The 19,913-nt window shown below is 43.8% G+C and overlaps 1 protein-coding gene across 2 annotated transcripts in view; it reads left to right on the top strand.

Annotated features, from left to right (window-relative positions):
* The window catches only part of COL4A6 (collagen type IV alpha 6 chain), a 291,413-nt gene that overhangs the window by 235,397 nt on the left and 36,103 nt on the right, over window positions 1–19,913 (top strand). For both annotated transcript variants that reach the window (XM_059911605.1, XM_059911604.1), the window contains exons 9-18: window positions 4,006–4,068; window positions 4,884–4,919; window positions 5,099–5,140; window positions 6,068–6,160; window positions 7,401–7,454; window positions 14,693–14,752; window positions 16,013–16,057; window positions 16,545–16,598; window positions 17,767–17,836; window positions 18,908–19,015. In XM_059911605.1, the coding sequence (XP_059767588.1) occupies window positions 4,006–4,068; window positions 4,884–4,919; window positions 5,099–5,140; window positions 6,068–6,160; window positions 7,401–7,454; window positions 14,693–14,752; window positions 16,013–16,057; window positions 16,545–16,598; window positions 17,767–17,836; window positions 18,908–19,015 (625 nt within the window). The remainder of the gene's footprint in view (window positions 1–4,005; window positions 4,069–4,883; window positions 4,920–5,098; window positions 5,141–6,067; window positions 6,161–7,400; window positions 7,455–14,692; window positions 14,753–16,012; window positions 16,058–16,544; window positions 16,599–17,766; window positions 17,837–18,907; window positions 19,016–19,913) is intronic.

Below are 19,913 nucleotides of genomic sequence, written 5' to 3'. Positions count from 1 at the left end.
TTATTGAAGTATAGTTGATTTACAATGTTGTGTTAATTTCTGCTGTATAGAAAAGTGACTCAGATATATATATATATACACATATATATATATAAATTCTTTTTCCTATTCTTTTCCATTATGGTTTGTCATAGGATTTTGAATATAGTTCCCTGTGCTATACAGTAGGACCTTGTTGTTTATCCATCCTGTGTATGTTTGCATCTGCTAATCCCAAACTCCCAATCCTTCCCTCCCCCACTCCCCTCCCCCTTGACAACAAGTCTGTTCTCTATGTCTGTGAGTCTGTTTCTGTTTCGTAGATAAGTTCATTTGTGTCGTATTTTAGATTCCACATATAAGTGATATCATATGGTATTTGTCTTTCTCTTTCTGACTTACTTCACTTAGTATGATGATCTCTAGGTCCATCCATGTTGCTGCAAATAGCATTATTTCATTCTTTTTATGGCTGAGTAGTATTCCATGGTATAAATATACCACATCTTCTTTATCCATTCAGCTGACATTTTCAATTTTTAACTATTATTATTTTTTTCTTTTTTTTCACATATTTATAGGAATATAATTGCTTTACATTGTTGTGTTAGTTTCTGCTCTATAACAAAGTGAATCAGCTATACGTATACTTATATCCCCATATCCCCTCCCTCTTGTGCCTCCCTCCCACCCTCCCAATCCCACCCCTCTAGGTGGTCACAAAGCACCGAGCTGATCTCCATGTGCTATGCAGCTGCTTCCCACTAGCTATCTATTTTACATTTGGTAGTGTATATATGTCCATGCCACTCTCTCACTTCATCCCAGCTTACCCTTACCCCTCCCCATGTCCTCAAGTCCATTCTCTACATCTGCGTCTTTATTCCTGTCCTGCCCCTAGGTTCTTCAGAACCAATTTTTTTTTTAGATTGCATATATATGTGTTAGCATACAGTATTTGTTTTTCTCTTTCTGACTTACTTCACTCTGTATGACAAACTCTAGGTCCATCCACCTCACTACAAATAACTCAATTTCGTTTCTTCTTATGGTTGAGTAACATTCCATGCTGTATATGTGCCACATCTTCTTTATCCATTCATCTGTCGATGGACACTTAGGTTGCTTCCATGTCCTGGCTATTGTAAATAGAGCTGCAATGAACATTGTGGTGCATGACTCTTTTTGAATTATGGTTTTCTCAGGGTATATGCCCAGTAGTGGGATTGCTGGCTCGTATGGTAGTTCTATTTTTAGGTTTTTAAGGAACCTCCATACTGTTCTCCATAGTGGCTGTATCAATTTACATTCCAACCAACAAGAGGGTTCCCTTTTCTCCACACCCTCTCTTGTATTTATTCTTTGTAGATATTTTGATGATGGCCATTCTGACCGGTGTGAGGTAATACCTCATTGTAGTTTTGATTTGCATTTCTCTAAAGATTAGCGATGTTGAGCATCCTTTCATGTGTTTGTTGGCAATCTGTATTCCTTCTTTGGAGAAATGTCTATTTAGGTCTTCTGCCCATTTTTGGATTGAGTTGTTTGTTTTTTGGTATTGAGCTGTATGAGCTGCATTAGCTGCTTGTATATTTTGGAGATTAATCCTTTGTCAGTTGCTTCATTTGCAAATATTTTCTCCCATTCTGAGGGTTGTCTTTTCATCTTGTTTATGGTTTCCTTTGCTGTGCAAAAGCTTTGAAGTTTCATTAGGTCCCATTTGTTTATTTTTGTTTTTATTTCCATTTCTCTAGGAGGTGGGTCAAAAAGGATCTTGCTGTGATTTATGTCATAGAGTGTTCTGCCTATGTTTTCCTCTAAGAGTTTTATAGTGTCTGGCCTTACATTTAGGTCTTTAATCCATTTTGAGTTTACTTTTGTGTGTGGTGTTAGGGAGTGTTCTAATTTCATAGTTTTACATGTAGCTGTCCAGTTTTCCCAGCACCACTTATTGAAGAGGCTGTCTTTTCTCCATTGTATATTCTTGCCTCCTTTATCAAAAATAAGGTGACCACATGTGCGTGGGTTTATCTCTGGGCTTTCTATCCTGTTCCATTGGTCTGTATTTCTGTTTTTCTGCCAGTACCATATTGTCTTGATTACTGTAACTTCGTAGTATAGTCTGAAGTCAGGGAGCCTGATTCCTCCAGCTCCATTTTTCTTTCTCAAGATTGCTTTGGCTCTTCGGGGTCTTTTGTGTTTCCATACAAATTGTGAAATGTTTTGTTCTAGTTCTGTGAAAAATGCCATTGGTAGTTTGATAGGGATTGCACTGAATCTGTAGATTGCTTTGGATAGTATAGTCATTTTCACAATGTTGATTCTTCCAATCCAAGAACGTGGTATATCTCTCCATCTGTTTGTATCGTCTTTAATTTCTTTCATCAGTGTCTTATAGTTCTCTGCATGCAGGTTTTTGTCTCCTTACGTAGGTTTATTGCTAGGTATTTTATTCTTTTTGTTGCAATGGTAAATGGGAGTGTTTCCTTAATTTCTCTTTCAGATTTTTCATCATTAGTGTATAGGAATGCAAGAGATTTCTTTGCATTAATTTTGTATCCTGCTACTTTACCAAATTCATTGATTAGCTCTAGTAGTTTTCTGGTAGATTTAGGATTCCCTATGTATAATATCATATCATCTGCAAACAGTGACAGTTTTACATTTTCTTTTCTGATTTGTATTCCTTTTATTTCTTTTTCTTCTCTGATTGGTGTGGCTAAAACTTCCAAAACTATGTTGAGTAATAGTGGTGAGAGTGGGCAACATTGTCTTTTTCCTGATCTTAGTGGAAATGGTTTCAGTTTTTCACCATTGAGAATGATGTTGGCTGTGATTTTGTCATATATGGCCTTTATTATGTTGAGGTAAGTTACCTCTATGCCTACTTTCTGGAGAGTTTTTATAATAAACGGGTGTTGAATTTTGTTGAAAGCTTTTTCTGCATCTATTTAGATGATCGTATGGTTTTTATTCTTCAGTTTGTTAATATGGTGTATCACGTTGATTTATTTGCGTATATTGAAGAACCCTTGCGTTCCTGGGATAAACCCCACTTGATCATGGTGTATGATCCTTTTAGTGTGCTGCTGGATTCTGTTTGCTAGTATTTTGTTGAGGAGTTTTGCATCTATGTTCAGCAGTGACATTGGCCTGTAGTTTTCTTTTTTTGTAACATCTTTGTCTGGTTTTGGTATCAGGGTGATGGTGGCCTCATAGAATGATTTTGGGAGTGTTCCTCCCTCTGGTATATTTTGGAAGAGTTTAAGAAGGATAGGTGTTAGCTCTTCTCTAAATGTTTGATAGAATTTGCCTATGAAGCCATCGGTCCTGGGCTTTTGTTTGTTGGAAGATTTTTAATCACAGTTTCAATTTCAGTGCTTGTGATTGGTCTATTTATATTTTCTATTTCTTCCTGGTTCAGTCTCGGAAGGTTGTGCTTTTCTAAGAATTTGTATTTCTTCCAGGTTGTCCATTTTATTGGCGTACAGTTGCTTGTAGTAATCTCTCATGATCCTTTGTATTTCTGCAGTGTCAGTTTTTACTTCTCCTTTTTCATTTCTAATTCTATTGATTTGAGTCCTCTCCCTTTTTTTTCTTGATGAGTCTGGCTAATGGTTTATCAATTTTGTTTATCTTCTCAAAGAACCAGCTTTTAGTTTTATTGATCTTAGCTATTGTTTCCTTCATCTCTTTTTCATTTATTTCTGATCTGATCTTTATGATTTCTTTCCTTCTGCTAACGTTGAGAGTTTTTTTGTTCTTCTTTCTCTAATTGCTTTAGCTGTAAGGTTAGGTTGTTTATTTGAGATTTTTCTTGTTTCTTGAGGTAGGATTGTATTGCTATAAACTTTCCTCTCAGAACTGCTTTTGCTGCATCCCATAGGTTTGGGGCCATCGTTTTTTCTCAGTTTTTAACTATCATGAGTAAAGTTGCTATGAACATTCTTGTGCAATTCTTGTGGATATATTTTTCTTGAGAAACTGCCATACTTTTTTGACCTTGATAAAAACGTGCCTCTCTAGGGCCCACAAGGAGCACCCGGATCTCCAGGAGCTGTGGGACCCATAGGACCACCAGGATTGCAAGTAAGACCCACCTAAATCTACCACGTGTTCACAGCATTCACATGAATGCTTTCCCTACCAGGCCGTGGATTAAATGTAAGCCTATGTAAATGTAGGCCCTCCTAGCAGAGAAAGGCAACTTCCATTCTTGGAGGTTAAAGTGAAGCATGCTCTTGTAAGGAGCTATTTGTTATCTTCTTTTATCAGAGTCTCTCTGACCATCCACTGTGTGCCTCCAAAACCTCCTAGTCTAGCTCAACCTAAAGTGTAGCCCAAGGATGGCTAATACCTGGCACATCTATTGTGACCTTCCACTCCCCTTACCCACGACAGACATTGCTAATTAATCACAACATTATCACCCACCCTGAGCACAGAGGCACCTTCAAAATCTTTCTCAACACTTCACCTTGGGGAGCTCTTCCCACCTACCTATTTCCCATCACTGGCTATAGGAAGAGCATAGCCAGCCATCTGTGTGGTTCTGGGAAATCCACATCCCCAGATTGTTCTCTCTCCAATGTGTGAAATCCCACCACCATTGATTACTTCGGTTTACTTTCACCAAAAGTCATCATTTAAAAAGTGCTGGCCTAATGGGAAGAATGACACATGAAGTCTTCACTACCTTAGCATGAATGTGGTTATCAGGTCAATTGGGGAAATTTCAAAGGAGATTTAAAAAAAAGGAACCCAGGGAGAAGGAGCTAGAATCTGCTACACCAAAGCCAGACCACACCAAGGGGGTGGGGGACTTATCTTCAATGACTCTCAACATGCCCAGATTCTTCGGGGCTGAAACTAAAAAGCGCTCTTTCCTTTCATTTTAAATCTAGGGTCCTCCAGGCCCCCCTGGTTTCCCTGGTCCTGATGTAAGTATACTTTGTCTTGGGGCATTTGACCTCCTACCACTAAGTGCTCTAGTTTCCCCAGAGATATTCTGGTCTGGTTAAACATACTTTCTGGTAAAAAAGACTGCATTCCAATTTAAGTTCCTGGAGGTTGTTTAGTAATTGATTTTGTTTTTCCTCCCTACACCCCTGTGCCCCAGGGGAATATGGGGTTAGGTTTCCAAGGAGAGAAAGGAGTCAAGGTAAATAAATTTTGGAACATACGCTCTGCAGTCCATATGCTCCTAGAAATGTCTCTAGCTACACACGTGTGCCTGCTTGTGTTAGGGCTGCATGTGCACACATAGGCTACTGTGGTCTTTTTCCTTCAAAATACTGTAATCTTCCTGCTTCCTACCTGTGAAATGTACATGTCTTACAAACATACGCTCTTGAGATATATTTTCTCTTCCTTCCACCTGGGTATTTCCCTGCTGATTTGTATTATATTGTGTCACCTTCTCTTTCCTTTTCTCTGCTTCTCTTCTCTCCATCCTTCCTCCTCCTCCTCCTCCTCTCTCTATTTCCTCTATCTCTCCTTCTTAACCCTCTCTCATCATTCCCTTTTATTTCCCTTCCCTCATTCTCCTATTTCCCTCTATACAAACTGTATAGTGATTTAGGAGCCTCAAGGGAGACTGGGAGCTTGCCCCCCCCATCCTTGGCGGCTGCCTCTTGTAGATTGCACTGTCTTCAAGGAGCAAATCCAGTCTTCAGTGTTCCAACAGGGACTTCACTGCCTCTGCTTGTGCTCTTGGCAATGATTGGACCAATTAGAGTCTGATCACTGTTGCCAAAATGTAGCCATTTACCTTGCTCAAATCCTTTTTTGCTTTCTTCTAAATACCCTTTCATGCATGACCATGGCAACCGTGAACCTGCCATTTACTTTCATCCATTTTGTTTTCTCCCTCTGCAGTGCTGGTACAAAATGCATCTGGGCAGGCTTATAATTCTTTTCACCCCTTGAGACTGGTAGCTTTGTTTCCTCATTGATGCAAGGGTGAGGGTGAAGAGGCTAAAGTCATGGACAGTTGATTTGTGAATTACATCCTGAGGACAAACCTCCCCTCCATGGAGAAATATCTGTGTGGTGTCTGCTTTGCTTAATGTTTCCTTTGATCTTACAGGGGGATGTTGGCCTGCCTGGCCCTGCAGGACCCCCACCATCTACTGGGGAACTGGAATTCATGGGATTTCCCAAAGGGAAGAAAGGATCCAAGGTAGTGAACATTTGAGAACAAGAAGTTAATAAGCCTTTTCCTATTAATACTAGAGTTCAACTCTAATAACCAGAGTATACTGGAAGGATAGAGGGTTCTGGGTAATATGGATATGAGCTTGCCTGGGTTTCTGAATATTCATTCAAGTGCTATTTTCTGTGTTTGTTTTGCAGATTCAGTTATCAAAATGCTGAATAACTTAAAACAAACATTGAATAGTTGGGTTGTTTCCCTCCTAACTACCAACCCTGTCAATACTTATGTTGTCCCCAAAGCACTGTGACAGAACAATAGGGTATAATGGTTGCTTTCAAGTTATCTGTTTAAAGAAATTATTTGCCCTCAGAACATGACCCTGCAAATAGGGTATACTGTCACCAAGTGGCAGTAGATGCCCTAATTTGCCTGATCTGAACTACCAAGGCTGAAGCTGTAGACCTGTTTAACCGAGATATTTTATAATCTGTATTTTGATATGAGTGTACACGTGATTGTATTTGAATGACTGTTTGCTGTTAAGATGTGCAGATATCTTTCAATAACCTGACTTCCCTTCCTTCCTGGGGATTCCTTCAGTTTTGTGATCCTGCACCTGTGGTCAAGGGACCCAGGCAGGGGAAAGTGTTTAGTCCCATTTCTTTAATTCTGTCTTTGTGGAAGCAACAGCTCCAGGCCTTCTCCAGGTTTACAGGAAGTAATTATTGAGTTGGGAACAGTTTGGGAGCATATGAAAAATTGCCTGCCTCCCTAATCATTCCCAAACCTTAGGGAGCCCTTTCATGGCACTTATAGATAAATTAGCATATCAAGGAAAGAGATTAGAGTATTATGTGGCCCTTTGCAAACTGTAATTGTTACTCTTTTCCCAAAACCATTGATGTCTTTGCAGCCAGTAATTTGCTAAAGGAAATCGCACTGAACAGCTTCTTCCGCTAGAAAGAAAGCAGATGATCATCTTTTCTATCTCCCAATTAGCCTGAGCATTTGAGACTCTGTTTTGGATAGTTTTCTTTGCCTGTCATGGACTTTGGTCCTTTCCACACTACTAAGGGCTCCGTAAATTAAGACATCCTGGTGTAGTTACTAGTTGTGGAGACTAGGCAATCTGCACCAGCCTCTGGTGTCCCAATTGTGATACCCTATGGTTTCCCACTGCCCAGCCCAAGTAACTCAAGGGAACCATCGCCTTTATGTTCACTGCTTCCTGCTGCTACTCACTAAGCTTTGGTCGATTTTCCAGGGTGAACCAGGGCTTCAGGGCTTCCCAGGAATAAGTGGTCCTCCAGGTCTCCCGGTAAGTCTCCCTATTTGGTCAACGTGTATTCAAGGATCTGATTAGACAAAAGCTATACCAATAGAAAGCTAACAGGAAGACCTCCTTCCTATGGTTATTGTAGAGAATTTCACCATCTTCATTGTTAGAAGGCATTTAAGGAAATGTCTTGTTTCTCAAACCCATGGGGACATTAGGTTCTTTATGAGACTATATAGCTTAGAGGTTATTATCTCAAGCTCTAGAGTTAAAACAGACCTAGGCTTGACTTCTGATTTCAGCAGTTTCTAGCTATGTAACCTTGGACAAGTTTCTTAACTTTTCTGAGCCTCAGTTTCCTAACCTACCAAAAAAGGGATAATAATGGGGTGGTTATGAGAATTAAATGAGATAATATGCATGAAAAGGGCTTAATAAATGCCTGGCACGTATCAATTGTTGAGTAAATGGTAGTTAGTGTTAGTGATCCTATTTTCAGTTTCCTATGTGCCCTTGTATCTTAGATTCTTTCACCCAACAAATACATTTTGAGGGCCCCTATTTGCCAGGCCTTCTGCTGGACTCTAAGGCTGCAACAGCAACTAACAGTCAGATAAGTAAAAGTCCTTGAGGAAAGTACATTCCAATTGGGGGGGGGGGATGAGGGAGGGGAGAGAATCAACAAGTAAACAAATGAAGGAGAACAAGTTCATATATTGGTAAGTGATACATAGAAGATAAAAAAGGGTAAAAGTGATGGAGTGTGGATGGGGAACGGGATGGGCACCTTTGGACAGAGTGGTCAAGAAGGGCCTCTCTGGCCGCGATAGTGAGAGGCCCGCGCACCGCGATGAAGAGTGGCCCCCCCTTGCCGCAACTAGAGAAAGCCCTAGCACAGAAACGAAGACCCAACATAGTAATCAATCAATCAATCAATCAATCAATCAATCTTTAAAAAAAAAAAGAAGGGCCTCTCTGAGGGAGCGCTTATTATGAGGGAGCGAGTCATGTGAAAGGTCGGGAAGAGTGTTTCTGGCCAAGGGAACCACAAGTGTCAGCACCCTGAGGTTGGAACAAGCTCAGTGCTTTAGAGGAATAGCAAGAAGGCGAGCGGGTGGAGAAGAGTGAGCGAGGCCAAGAACCAGGCAGAGAGGCGGGAGCCAGATCATGGAGACCTTTGTAGGTCAAATGTGGCTTTTATGTCAAATGTAATGGGAAGCCATTGGAAGGCCCTGACTTGTATTTTTAAGATCTCTCTGGTGGTAGTGGGAGTTGGGGGTCTGGGTCATGGAGGATGGGGGGAGGGGAAGGCAGCAAACAGAGGCTGCTGCAACAATCCTGGTGAGAAATGGTGGTGGCTTGGACTAGGCTGATGGCAGTGGAAATGGAGAGAAGTGCATGGATTCAAAATGTAAAAAGTTTAAAATTTTTGTTACAGAACATTTCAAACATATACAAAGTAGGGAGAATGGCATAATGGTCCCCCTGTGTACCCATCACCTAGCTTCAACAATTAGCAACTCACGGCCAATCTGAAGCCAACAACAGATGTAGCATTTCATTACAAATACCTCAGTATTTTTAAGAGATAAGGACTTTTTAAAAACATAATGATGATTTCATCACCACTAATTATCAGAAATGACAATATCTGTTAAGTCAGAATTCAGGTTTATGATTGTCTCATAAATATATTTTTTTATAATTACCTGGTTTTGAATCAGAATCCAAATGATGCTTACACATTACATTTGGTTGATATATCTCTTAAACTACAAGATATGTTTTGAAGGAGCTGATGAGATTTCCATGGATTGGGTGTAGGGGTCAGGAGGGAAATGGATGAATCAAAGATGACTAGGCCTGCCCCCGGCTTGCTGGCAAAGGGGGGAGAGATGAGTCCGGTGCTTCCCTGCAGTTCTTTGAAACACTTTGGGTCTTTCCAGGTCGCCGGAAAACACAGCCAGTAGAGCCAGTGGCACAGATTGCTTCCACAATGATCCCTACTACTCCATAGAGATACAGGGGCAACAGAGAACCATCTATTCAATGGCCTTGATTTTAATCAGCTCAGTATCTAATGAATCATAAAGGGAAAGAATCTTGATGTTGGAGACAGGACACCTGGACTTCAGCCTCAGCCCCAGCTCTGGGCCTTCAAGTATCTGAACCTCTCTGTATATATGTCACGTGGCAATGGTCATATCTACTGTTCTGAGGCCCAGCTCACAATGTTCATCAGGTTTCTTTACAAAGTATAAATCTGTGCTGTCCAATATGATAGCCACTAGCCACATAGCAGCTACCAATCCCTTGAAATGTGGCTAGTCTGAAATGAGATGTGCTGTAAGTGTAAAACACACACCAGATTTCCAAACCTAGGTATGAGGAAAATAATCTAAATTATCTCATTAACAATTTTTACGTCAGTGTTGAAATGACAATATTTATGATGTGTTTGGTTAAATAAAATGTTGTTAAATTAATCTCACCTATTTGTTTTACTTTTTTAATGAAGCTACTAGAAAACTTAAAATAACATAGTAGTTCACATTATCTTTCGATTGGACAGCACAGATATAGAGTACTTTGCAAGTGGGTTGGGGAATAACGTCTGCACCTTTCTTTGTGAGCATTTCACATAGATTCTAGTCACCTCATATCATCCCTATGATGTAAGCAAGGTGGGCTGGGTTTATATCCCTGACTGATGAGGAAACCACGGCCTGAACGGGTAAAGAGGCTTGTGCAGAGTCAGCCAGCAAGTTATTAGCAGAGTTGAGACTGAAATTCAGTTTTCTTGAATACTAGCCAACTCCAGACTTTTTCCTCATACCATACTGCCCCCTACTGTTCAGTTCATTCTTGTCATGGTGGTCGTGGATTGCGTGACCTCTGGTGCTTTGCAGTTCACTGGCTCACGCTCCCTCCCTCCTTACCATTCCCTTCCCTGTTCTACCTCAGAGGATTTCCCCTTCTGCAATTTCACCCGTTCCCTTTTGCCTTGTAAAAAGAAAGACACACTGACTGACAGCCATGCACAGTGATAAATTGCAATGCCGTTTCAAGCTCAGCATTTCCAGTGTTTCACAGTGTGGCCTGACAAATAGAAACCCCCGTTGATTGTAAAGACATCCAAGGTGGAAAACAAGCTTCCTTTATATGGTACAGCATATTTTCAGAGAGTGGGAATCAAGAAACCAGAGTTCTCAGGCCACTTTGGTGTGGATTCCACATGCAACCCTGGCCAAATCCTATAAACTCCTTTGCTGCTAATATCTCTATCTGCTTAATGGGAACATTTATAGGTAACTTCTGTGGCTTCTGCCAGAATCATTGTAAGAAGAAAGGTGGTGACACTTCTCAAATCCAAGGCCCTCATGTCGGCTTTCAATTATCCACACTCACTGAGAAACAAGGCAGCGCTGAGGGTGGAAATCTCTAGGGAATCTGAAATGTTCCCTTCAACCATTTGTTTCCTTTCCATCCTAGCCCAGATCTTTGCAGGAGCTGCTGACAAGTGGCCAACCCGAGCGATTTAGACCTCCCTTTCTTTCCCTTGCCCCTTCTGCAGTGACCCAGCATCCTTGCTTTTCTGGCTCAGCCCCAGCCTCACACATTTCATGCCATTGTCCCAGCAGCACACTCACGTGTAGGCCACAGATGCTCCCGTGGAGATTGTCAGAGAGAGTCATATACCTCTGTGCCCTCCAAGGCACCAGCACACGCGGGGTAAGGCAACATGGCAGATGATGGGAGAGAGAAGGGAAGAAAGCGGTGAATCCTGAGGTACCTATTGAGTGGATCTGAGGCAACTACTGGACAGGCGGGAGTTCTTCTCCTGAGCACCAGGCTTTCCAGTAACTTCAGGTAGGTCCTTCGGAGGAGGAGCCCCATCTTGACAGACTTAAGCTAAGCTCTCCCCTCCTCTCCCCGTCCAACCCGATGCCCTGAGGGGCAGTAGCAGCAGTGTGACAGGGTCAGAGCTGACAAGGAGACTGACTTTCCTGACCTCGCAAGTTTCACATCTCAAGTCACCCTCGCGGTGCCAAGCTGAACCGATGGCTGCAGTGTAGCCTCCAAAATGTGACCCCCAAATATGATCATTCCCCGCCCCTCCGCCATGGCCTCAGTCCCCCTTTTCAGGCTTCAGCCTCCCTCCTGCCTTCCCGCCCTCCTTGTGCAGGTGGGCCTCGCCCCTGTCCACCGCCCTCGCTGGGGCCGGGCGAGGAGCTCAGTCAGAGAGGGTGACCGTGCTGGCAGCCTGCCTCTCGGGCCAGCAGGCCTCTGAGGACCCAGGGCCAAAGTGCCTTTCACTCCGCAGCGGGGCCTGACAGCCCCCGGTTCCAGCCTACTGTTTGCAGCTTGCCTTTTTCTCACACCCGCCTCGTCACCCTGCTGTCCACCCCGACTCCCAGTCACGTGACTGAAGTTGAGTTTTTGCAGAGCCACTAATATCCATGAACCCAAAATGCCAGGAGCCCAGGGCCCTAGAGAGCCGGCCTGTAAACAGCTAAGCTAGTGCTCTAATGAGGGGTCCCTGACCGTGCCTGAGAAGGGGTAAGGGAGCAGTGGGTGCTGGTCAGCTCGTGGTGGCGACCGGCTGGGCCGGGGCCGGGGCCCAAGACATCTTGCTAGAGCAGCTTGTTCAGTAGGGCCTCGTACAGGGCCCCCCTGTGCTGGGAGACAAGCTGAGCCTACAGCCCAATATCTTGCAATTTGTATGTTTTATTGACTCTAACCCCGACACACAAATTGCTTTTTAACAATGTTTTTTTCCCCTTTTAAACTTTGTATATGTTTTTTTGCTCACCTTGTAGCTCAAGCTCTCAGACCCTCTCTCTGAGAAAGCAGGAGTCCAGAGGCTCTTTCTGCTTTCTGGAGAAGAAGGACAAGGACCCCTTGTCTTTACAACTGTGGAAAAGATAGGTGGAGGCTGTGAGATGGTTCCTGGACATTCTTTTTTTTTTTTTTTTTTCATTTTTATTTTTTTTATTATTTTTTTAATAAATTTATTTCTTTTCTTTTATTTATTTTTGGCTGAGTTGTGCCTTTGTTACTGCACGCGGGCTTTCTCTAGTTGCAGCAAGCGGGGGCTACTCTTTGTTGTGGTGCACGGGCTTCACGTTGCAGTGGCTTTTCTTGTTGCGGAGCATGGGCTCTACGCGTGCAAGCTTCATTAGTTGTGGCTCGTGGGCTCTAAAGTGCATCCTCAGTAGTTGTGGCGCACGGGCTTAGTTGCTCTGCAGCATGTGGGATCTTCTCCAACCAGGGCTCGAACCCATGTCCCCTGCATTGGCAGGCGGATTCTTAACCACTGCTCCACCAGGGAAGCCCTAGAGGCTCATTTTTCCCATTTTTTAAAAAATTTATTTTATTTATTTATTTTTGGCTGCATTGGGTCTTCATTGCTGCGCGCGGGCTTTCTCTAGTTGTGGAGACTGGTGGCTACTCTTGTTGCAGAGCATGGGCTCTAGGCGCACAGGCTCAGTAGTTGTGGCTCGTGGGCTCTAGAGCGCAGGCTCAGTAGTTGTGGTGCAGGGGCTTAGTTGCTCTGCGGCGTGTGGGATCTTCCCGGACCAGGGCTCAAACCCGTGCTGGACATTGTTTTTCTTGCGCTTTTGAACAGTTTTTTCCCTGGGTCACTGTTCCATTTAATTCAACAAGTATGTATTGGACCACCTTGTATGCATTCAGACTACAGTAACATGCCTTGGAGGAGGCAGAAGTGAATGTGATACAGACCTTCTGCTCCCAGACTTTCATCCGGAACCCGGCTTAGTGCTTGAAGAGTTTGGGGCAGCGTGGGCTGCCGTAGCTTCTGTGCACAGGCCCGGGAAGGCTCCGTGAAGTGTTTGACTTCAGCTGCCAATAGATACATGCCACCAGGGGGCAGCATGCCTTGGTTTCCAATTTGAGCTGCAGAACTAAGTTTGCATTCAGTTTGACACACGGGCCTTTCAAATAGAAATCCTATTCAGCATGAGGTCTGAGCAATTTGACTCCTAACTGTAGATGTAGAAAAGAGGGAAGGCAAGTAGGAACCAAAGACTGCTTTGAGTTGGACCCTTCACAGACATACACTCCCCTCCTCAACAACAACAACAATAAAAACAACTCACGTTTTAAAAACAAAAGAAAGTAAAAACTTGGGCCTAGAAAACTAAGGGCTATTCGGCCAACTGTACCCACGGGAATGCTCTGAGTATGGAAGAGGAAGAAAAACACTACAAATGGGATTGGAGCAGTGCTTTTACAATCAGCTGAGCCAGGTCACATCAAGAGGACAACAGGAGATGTGCCATAACACTTAGTGTCTTTCACAGGCTTACATTTGAGAAAACTTCACTGCCTCCTTTACTCTCATAATAGACCTAAATGCTATTTGCCAAAATTCGTGCTCCAGGAAGTCCCAATTTAAACAGTAACAACAAAGTGACCTCGATTACGTTTGCCATGAAAGACTTTATCCACTCTGGTAATGAATTCTTCTGTATCTCGGGGGCCCAGAATATGCTTGCCCTGGACCCAGAGGGGAGGAAGCTCTCTCATTCACTCTGCTTTTTGGATTTCTGCTTGTTCCTAGAGAATCCCCAAGTCATGTCTGTGGCTGCAAGCCCTCACCTCCTGTGAGCAGGGCAAGAGGGGTTGGCGACCATCCTGCAGTCCCTTTGAGAGTGTTCCTAAAGCCCGCACGGTTCTAGATCACGCCTAGATAGAAGCACTCCTTCCCACTGAAGAGGATGTTGCAGTCATCATGTCTCCAAAGGGCAAAAGCTCTTCTCTCTAGCATCGATCCCCAAGGATTAACACAATTCTCCATTTGTGGGTCATCTTTGACCCAGGCTCCTAGATGGTGGGAAGCAGGCTGTTCTCTTGGAAAGGGCCCTGGAACGGAAGCTGAAGCCCTGACTGTCTCGTTGACTCTCTAGCCCATGCAAGATGCTTGGCCCTTCTGGGTGTTAGTTTCCCCATCTGTAAAATCAATGAGGTTAGATCTGTCATCATTTCTATGCTGTTAGTTCGTGTTTCCATAAATACTTGTAATAGTTTTTGGGGGAGAAGACACTACCTCTAGAACCAAAAAGAAGCCTTGAATGAATGGTTCAAATTATCTTCAAGTCCTATGTGTTTCTCAGCCGGTGACGAGACGTTCAGCATGGCGAGCTGCCCCCGGGGGACAGTGGAGCTGATTGGAAATTACCACCTTGCTTTGGATGGAGCCAGGAGACCTGTGAGGAAATGAATGTTATAATCTGTGGTCTCTTTTTTTCCTTTAGGGATTTGGAATTGCTGGAGAAAAAGGAGAAAAGGGAATCCCTGGTTTGCCGGGACCTAGGGTACGAACCTGGAATTTTGCTTGCCTGGATCTGTCAAGTCACCCGGTCCCTTTTCTTTCCTGTTTGCATCTCTGTTATGTAACTTGATGGCCTCCTAAGCTTCTCTTGTTTCTCTTTCTCAACCCTCGGGCAGGTCCCTAAGACCTCTTGCTCTCCCTTCTGCCACATGCCCTTGACTTAGTGGCTCCTTTGAATAAGGAATGATGAACAGTAAGTCCCCTATGTACGAACCTTCAAGTTGTGAACCTTTCAAAGATGCAAACGTATTATAAACCTATTACAGTACAGTACTATATAGCCAATTGTGTTAGTTGGGTATCTAGGCTAACTTTGTTGGACTTCCGAACAAACTGGACTTAACAAACGCACTCTTGGAATGGAACTCGTTCGCATGTAGGAGACTTACTGTACCCCCTACACCAGGTGGCTCCTCAGCCCGTTTACTCTCCTTGTCCTCAACTATAATTATCTTCTGGGCTAAAGAATGACATGTCTTACTTTCATTCCATTCTATCCTGAGGGAAGGTGGGGTAGGGGCAGTTTGCAGGAATGGAAGGAAGAGGACCAAGTGCAATTTTTATAGGACAGAAACAAACCTGGGAAGTTCTAGAACATAGTGAGTAATGTTTGGAGTCAACAGTTTCCAATAATAATCTCACTTCAAGTGGAGAAATAACTGTTAGCCTCTCTGATTCCTAGCTTCAGGCACTTAGGTCTTACGTTGTTAGTAATTGGCCAACCTTAGCCTTAAAGAAGCAACATTTCAGAGTATTAATTGTCTTTTTAGCTTGGTCATGAAGTTTGTCAAGAGTCTTTTGAGTATTCAGCAATGTTCATCCATTACCCTGCCATTTCTTTCTCCACTTTCCTCTACTCCCTTGTCTTGAAAACACAAAATCACCAACAAAAAATGCATTGGGGGAGAGAGACAGGAGGCCCTCCCACAATCTATTTAAAAATCTCATGACTTGGAACTAATGCAGACTAAGTATAATACCACCCAGCCCTTCTACCCAATTCCACCTAGTACTTAAAATGTTTCCATTTATTTAGCTCTTTAAAAATTCCCTGTGTGCCTATTCAGCCTGATGGATTAGTGCTTAGAAAGAAGTCATTAAGGCAAGTCTAGGAACATTCTCTTACCTGGTTTTAGGAGCTGCTAAATCCTGATCTCAGTTGGAGAGCTTTGTTATGTAAGTCTAGTTGCTTTGTCTAGTATGGGCTATTAATCTTTCTAAGGTACCTCTATTCTCTTTACAGGGTCCCGTGGGTTTAGAAGGAGTCCAAGGCCCTCCAGGGAGTCAGGTATTTTGGTTAATATCATTAAAGCCTCAGTGTATAAAATCCAAATCAGAAGGCCCTCTTGCTTTACTTAACATGACCATCAATCCAAAGGGAAACACTGCTTACAATTCAAATTGTCCGCCTCTCTTTGTTTGATAGAATCTCAGCCACTCACTTCTTTTGTTTTTACCCAAGAAGATGAGTGTCCAGTGTTCAGTGCTGTGATGCAGTCGTACTCCTTTAACATGTTATCAGGGCCTAGCAAGGCCAGCCTGCTTGTATTCATCTCTAGCCTTGTGGCCCTTGTACCTCCTAACGTGCAAGTTGGCTACCTAAGCGCCATATTGCCTTCTGGAACATTTTACGGCTTCCAGAGTCAGGTATGATCCGTATATATCCTGGAATGCCGGCCAAAATCCCTGTGCCATTTGCCCTGGCCTAATCCAAAAACCACCCCCTCTTATGTTCTTAGACATTCAATTCAGTTGTAACTATGTTTCTGTCACAGGGCAAGAAGGGGTCTTCAGGTTTCCCCGGACTTAATGGATTCCCAGGAATTAAGGTAATGTTGTTGGGAACTGAAAATCCAGGATTGAGGAGATGGAAGGGTGAAGAATTAGTATAAATGCTATTTAGTCCATTTGGGCTGCTATAACAAAATATCACAGACTGGGTGGCTTATAAAAAAGAGAAATTTATTTCTCATAGTTCTGGAGGCTGGAAGTCTGAGATCAGGGGGCCAGTATGGTTAATTTCTGGTGAAGATCCTCCTCCGGCTTGCAAACTGCCTACTTCTTGCTGTGTCCTCACATGGTGGAAGGGGCAGGCTAGCTCTCTTGGGCCTCTTTTATAAGGGTACTAACAATGGTGGGAGCTCTGCCCTCATGACCTAATCACCTCCCAAAGGCCTCACCTCCTAATATCGTCATCACCTTGGGCATTAGGTTTTCAACATGAATTTTCGGGGGACACAAAACATTCAGATCATAGCAAATGCCTATGTGATGAAATGGAGTATTTTTTAGTATTTTGACATTTTAGATGTCACCCTTTTCACACGAAATGCGTACAAGCAAATCCATCCCTACAAGGAGAAATATTTTATTACTGACATTGTTCAGAATTGCCAACTTTTGGGTTTTGTTATCGTTTTTAAATTCTCTCAAGCAACGCATCCCCTTATTGCCTGCACCTGGGGCAGACAGCTCCTACCCCCCAAACCCTGGATATGCCACTCTATCTGATTCTGGTACCTGAGTCTCCCTTTTGAGAGAATTAGGACTCTTTTGACTTCCTCTGCCTGACATCACCCACTAACTAACAAGGGCCGTGACAGTAGCAGAGTCCCAAGCCTGCTGAAAGTGGGAAAAAAAAAGTTAAAACTCTGTTCCCTCCTTAGAACCTCTTGGGTATAGCCATATTGTCTATTCCTGCGATATGTTTCCCAGGCCCAGAAGCAGATTGTCCCGGAGTCAGGTTGCAAAATAAAATTGGGATCCCTTGTCCTTGACAGGTTCTCAATTGAGTGTCAGGCCTCTGGGCTGCCTTGTGTCACCTTCATCTTAAATTTATTGGACTTTGAAATTAACCTATGGATTATTTGGCCCTGGAAATCAGGGGTTACAGAAGGAGGAACCTTCCATTGTCCCAGGGAATGGTTTTGAGGGAACATAAATCTTACGTGATGAGGTCACAGAAATATTTGTGCTTAATGTATTTAACCTTTGCAGGGTGAAAAGGGTGACATTGGCCTGCCAGGCCCAGATGTTTTCATCGATACAGATGGTGCTGTGATCTCAGGTGCAACTTTTCATTGATTGGAGTGGGAAAAAAAAAAGATAGGAAGTTGAATTCTATATCCCCTGTAATTGTTAAGAGGATACTTTGTCAGCCACTGGATTGCTGCGAAACCCGATCCCCACAAGGGCCACTCATGGATCCAAAACTTGGGAAATGAATCTAACTCCAATGTCTTAGGCAAAGAAGCCAAGCCCCATACTCCATGTTTGTGTTGGGTCCACCAAGACTAGGATTTGCGTTGGCCTGGGTCTGGATTTGCTAAAAATGGTTCTCCTAGTGATGCTTAGGGAAGGATTCATACCCTCCCAGCTAGGCTAACTTCAGCCTGATACTCTGGGACACACAGGGTCTCATGTACGTGATCCCATGCATGCTTGAGCTTGACAATTTCACGGGAAGTGGAAAAGTATCTTTGGTTAGGGGAGCAAGTATCTTTTGGTTAGGACAGCCCTCGATAGTATGACACTTTGGAAGTTAGTCTTCACCTCTCCTCGTTCTAGTTACGGTGTGTGCCCAACTCTTCCCTTCGCCTTCTCTAGAGATCTAGATGTCAGTGTCTCCAGCTACTTCTCGCTTGACCAAAGGCTTCTACTATAGTGCCTCTTCCATCTGGGTCTCCTAACTTCTTTCTCCTCACATCCTCTCAGGCCTGTGCCCTGTCTGGTAAACTCATTAAAGCTGAGGTGTTAATGGTTGACAGTGGCTTCCTGTGTTCCATGCTCAAGAAACCTGTGTATAACATGAAGAGTAGACTTCAACACCTTAACCCAAATGACAGAGATTTGAGGCATGACACAAGATTACTAGTAGTAGAAGAACCTTCCTAGTACTTATCAGATCTTACCATGGAAGGTAAGCCCTGGCCAGACCAGTACTGAACAGTAGGAGAGCCCTAGCTCAAACAGGCCCATTATCACATGAGGGCATTAGCATCTGGGAGACCTATGAAGGGCAAGAAAGGTGCTTCTAACCTGAGGACATCTCCTTGCAACTCTTTTGAGGCATTTTGTGGCATTTGTGGGCCTCCCTTCGGTTTGCTTACCGCTTTTTTTGTTGTTGTTGCAATGCCAGGTTATCCTGGAGACCCCGGTATGCCAGGCCTCCCAGGCCTTAAAGGAGATGAAGGCATCCAGGGCCTGCCTGGCCCTCCTGGTGCTCCTGGATTACCAGCTTTACCAGGTAAAACAAACTAACCCACCCCATGCACAGATCTCCACTCTGGTACTCAGCGTCCCCTTCTGTACTCTGGTGTGGGTACATACCCAGCCAAAGTCAAAAGAAAGGTAGACTATAGTCAGTAGGCTCCCTGCTGCAAGCCCAAGGCCAATGCATATGAGAATAGGGCCTGGGCAAGCAGCTTTCCTTTGGCCTCAATAATGTACCGTCGCTAGACAGGCAATCCCAGACCATCAATGAGGGGGCCTGCGTTGGCCTGCCAGAGCCCTGTCACTCTTCTGTTTATGTGCCATCCCAGCTGATGCTTGCCCGAAGGAGCTAACAAAAGCCCAGACGAAAGTTTGTACCCAGACCTTCACTCTGTGCTTAACCCAGGCACTAAATGGCCCCAGGATCCTGTGGATGACATCCTTGACGCAATCATTGGAGGAACACGCCCATATGCCACTCTATAGTAGTAAACAGAGAAAGGGCATGCCAGAGTCTGGGAGGCAGTGATGTCCCAAATATAAAGCCTCAGACATTACTTTTAAAGACAGCAGTTTCTAAATTCCTTGGAGATGGGCCTCTGTAAGGGTACCTATGCTTTTAAAACGGCCCCTTGGAGGAGGTACAGCTGATCTCAGCACCAAGGTGGAAAAAATCTAGAAATGGGAGGCTGGAGACCCAGGTTTCCCTCTCAGGTGTGCCACTTAGAAGTTCTGCACGCCTGACCATGTTTCTGTACGTCTTTGGGCCTCCATTTCCCAAGAGGTTAGGCTAGCTGATTCCTAGGGACCCTTCTAACTCAGCTGCAGGAGAAGGGCAAATGCTTTCCCAAATTCTTCCTTGGAGCTAGTGTCTAACATCGGCACTGATTGGAATCCCCTGAAGAGGAGGGTGATATGGTGAGCGTTTTTGT

The sequence above is a fragment of the Balaenoptera ricei genome, chromosome X (genome assembly GCF_028023285.1).
Source record: "Balaenoptera ricei isolate mBalRic1 chromosome X, mBalRic1.hap2, whole genome shotgun sequence".
Classification (NCBI taxonomy): Eukaryota; Metazoa; Chordata; class Mammalia; order Artiodactyla; family Balaenopteridae; genus Balaenoptera; species Balaenoptera ricei.
Note: the sequence above shows the minus strand (reverse complement) of the source record. Positions and strands in the feature narration are given on the sequence as shown.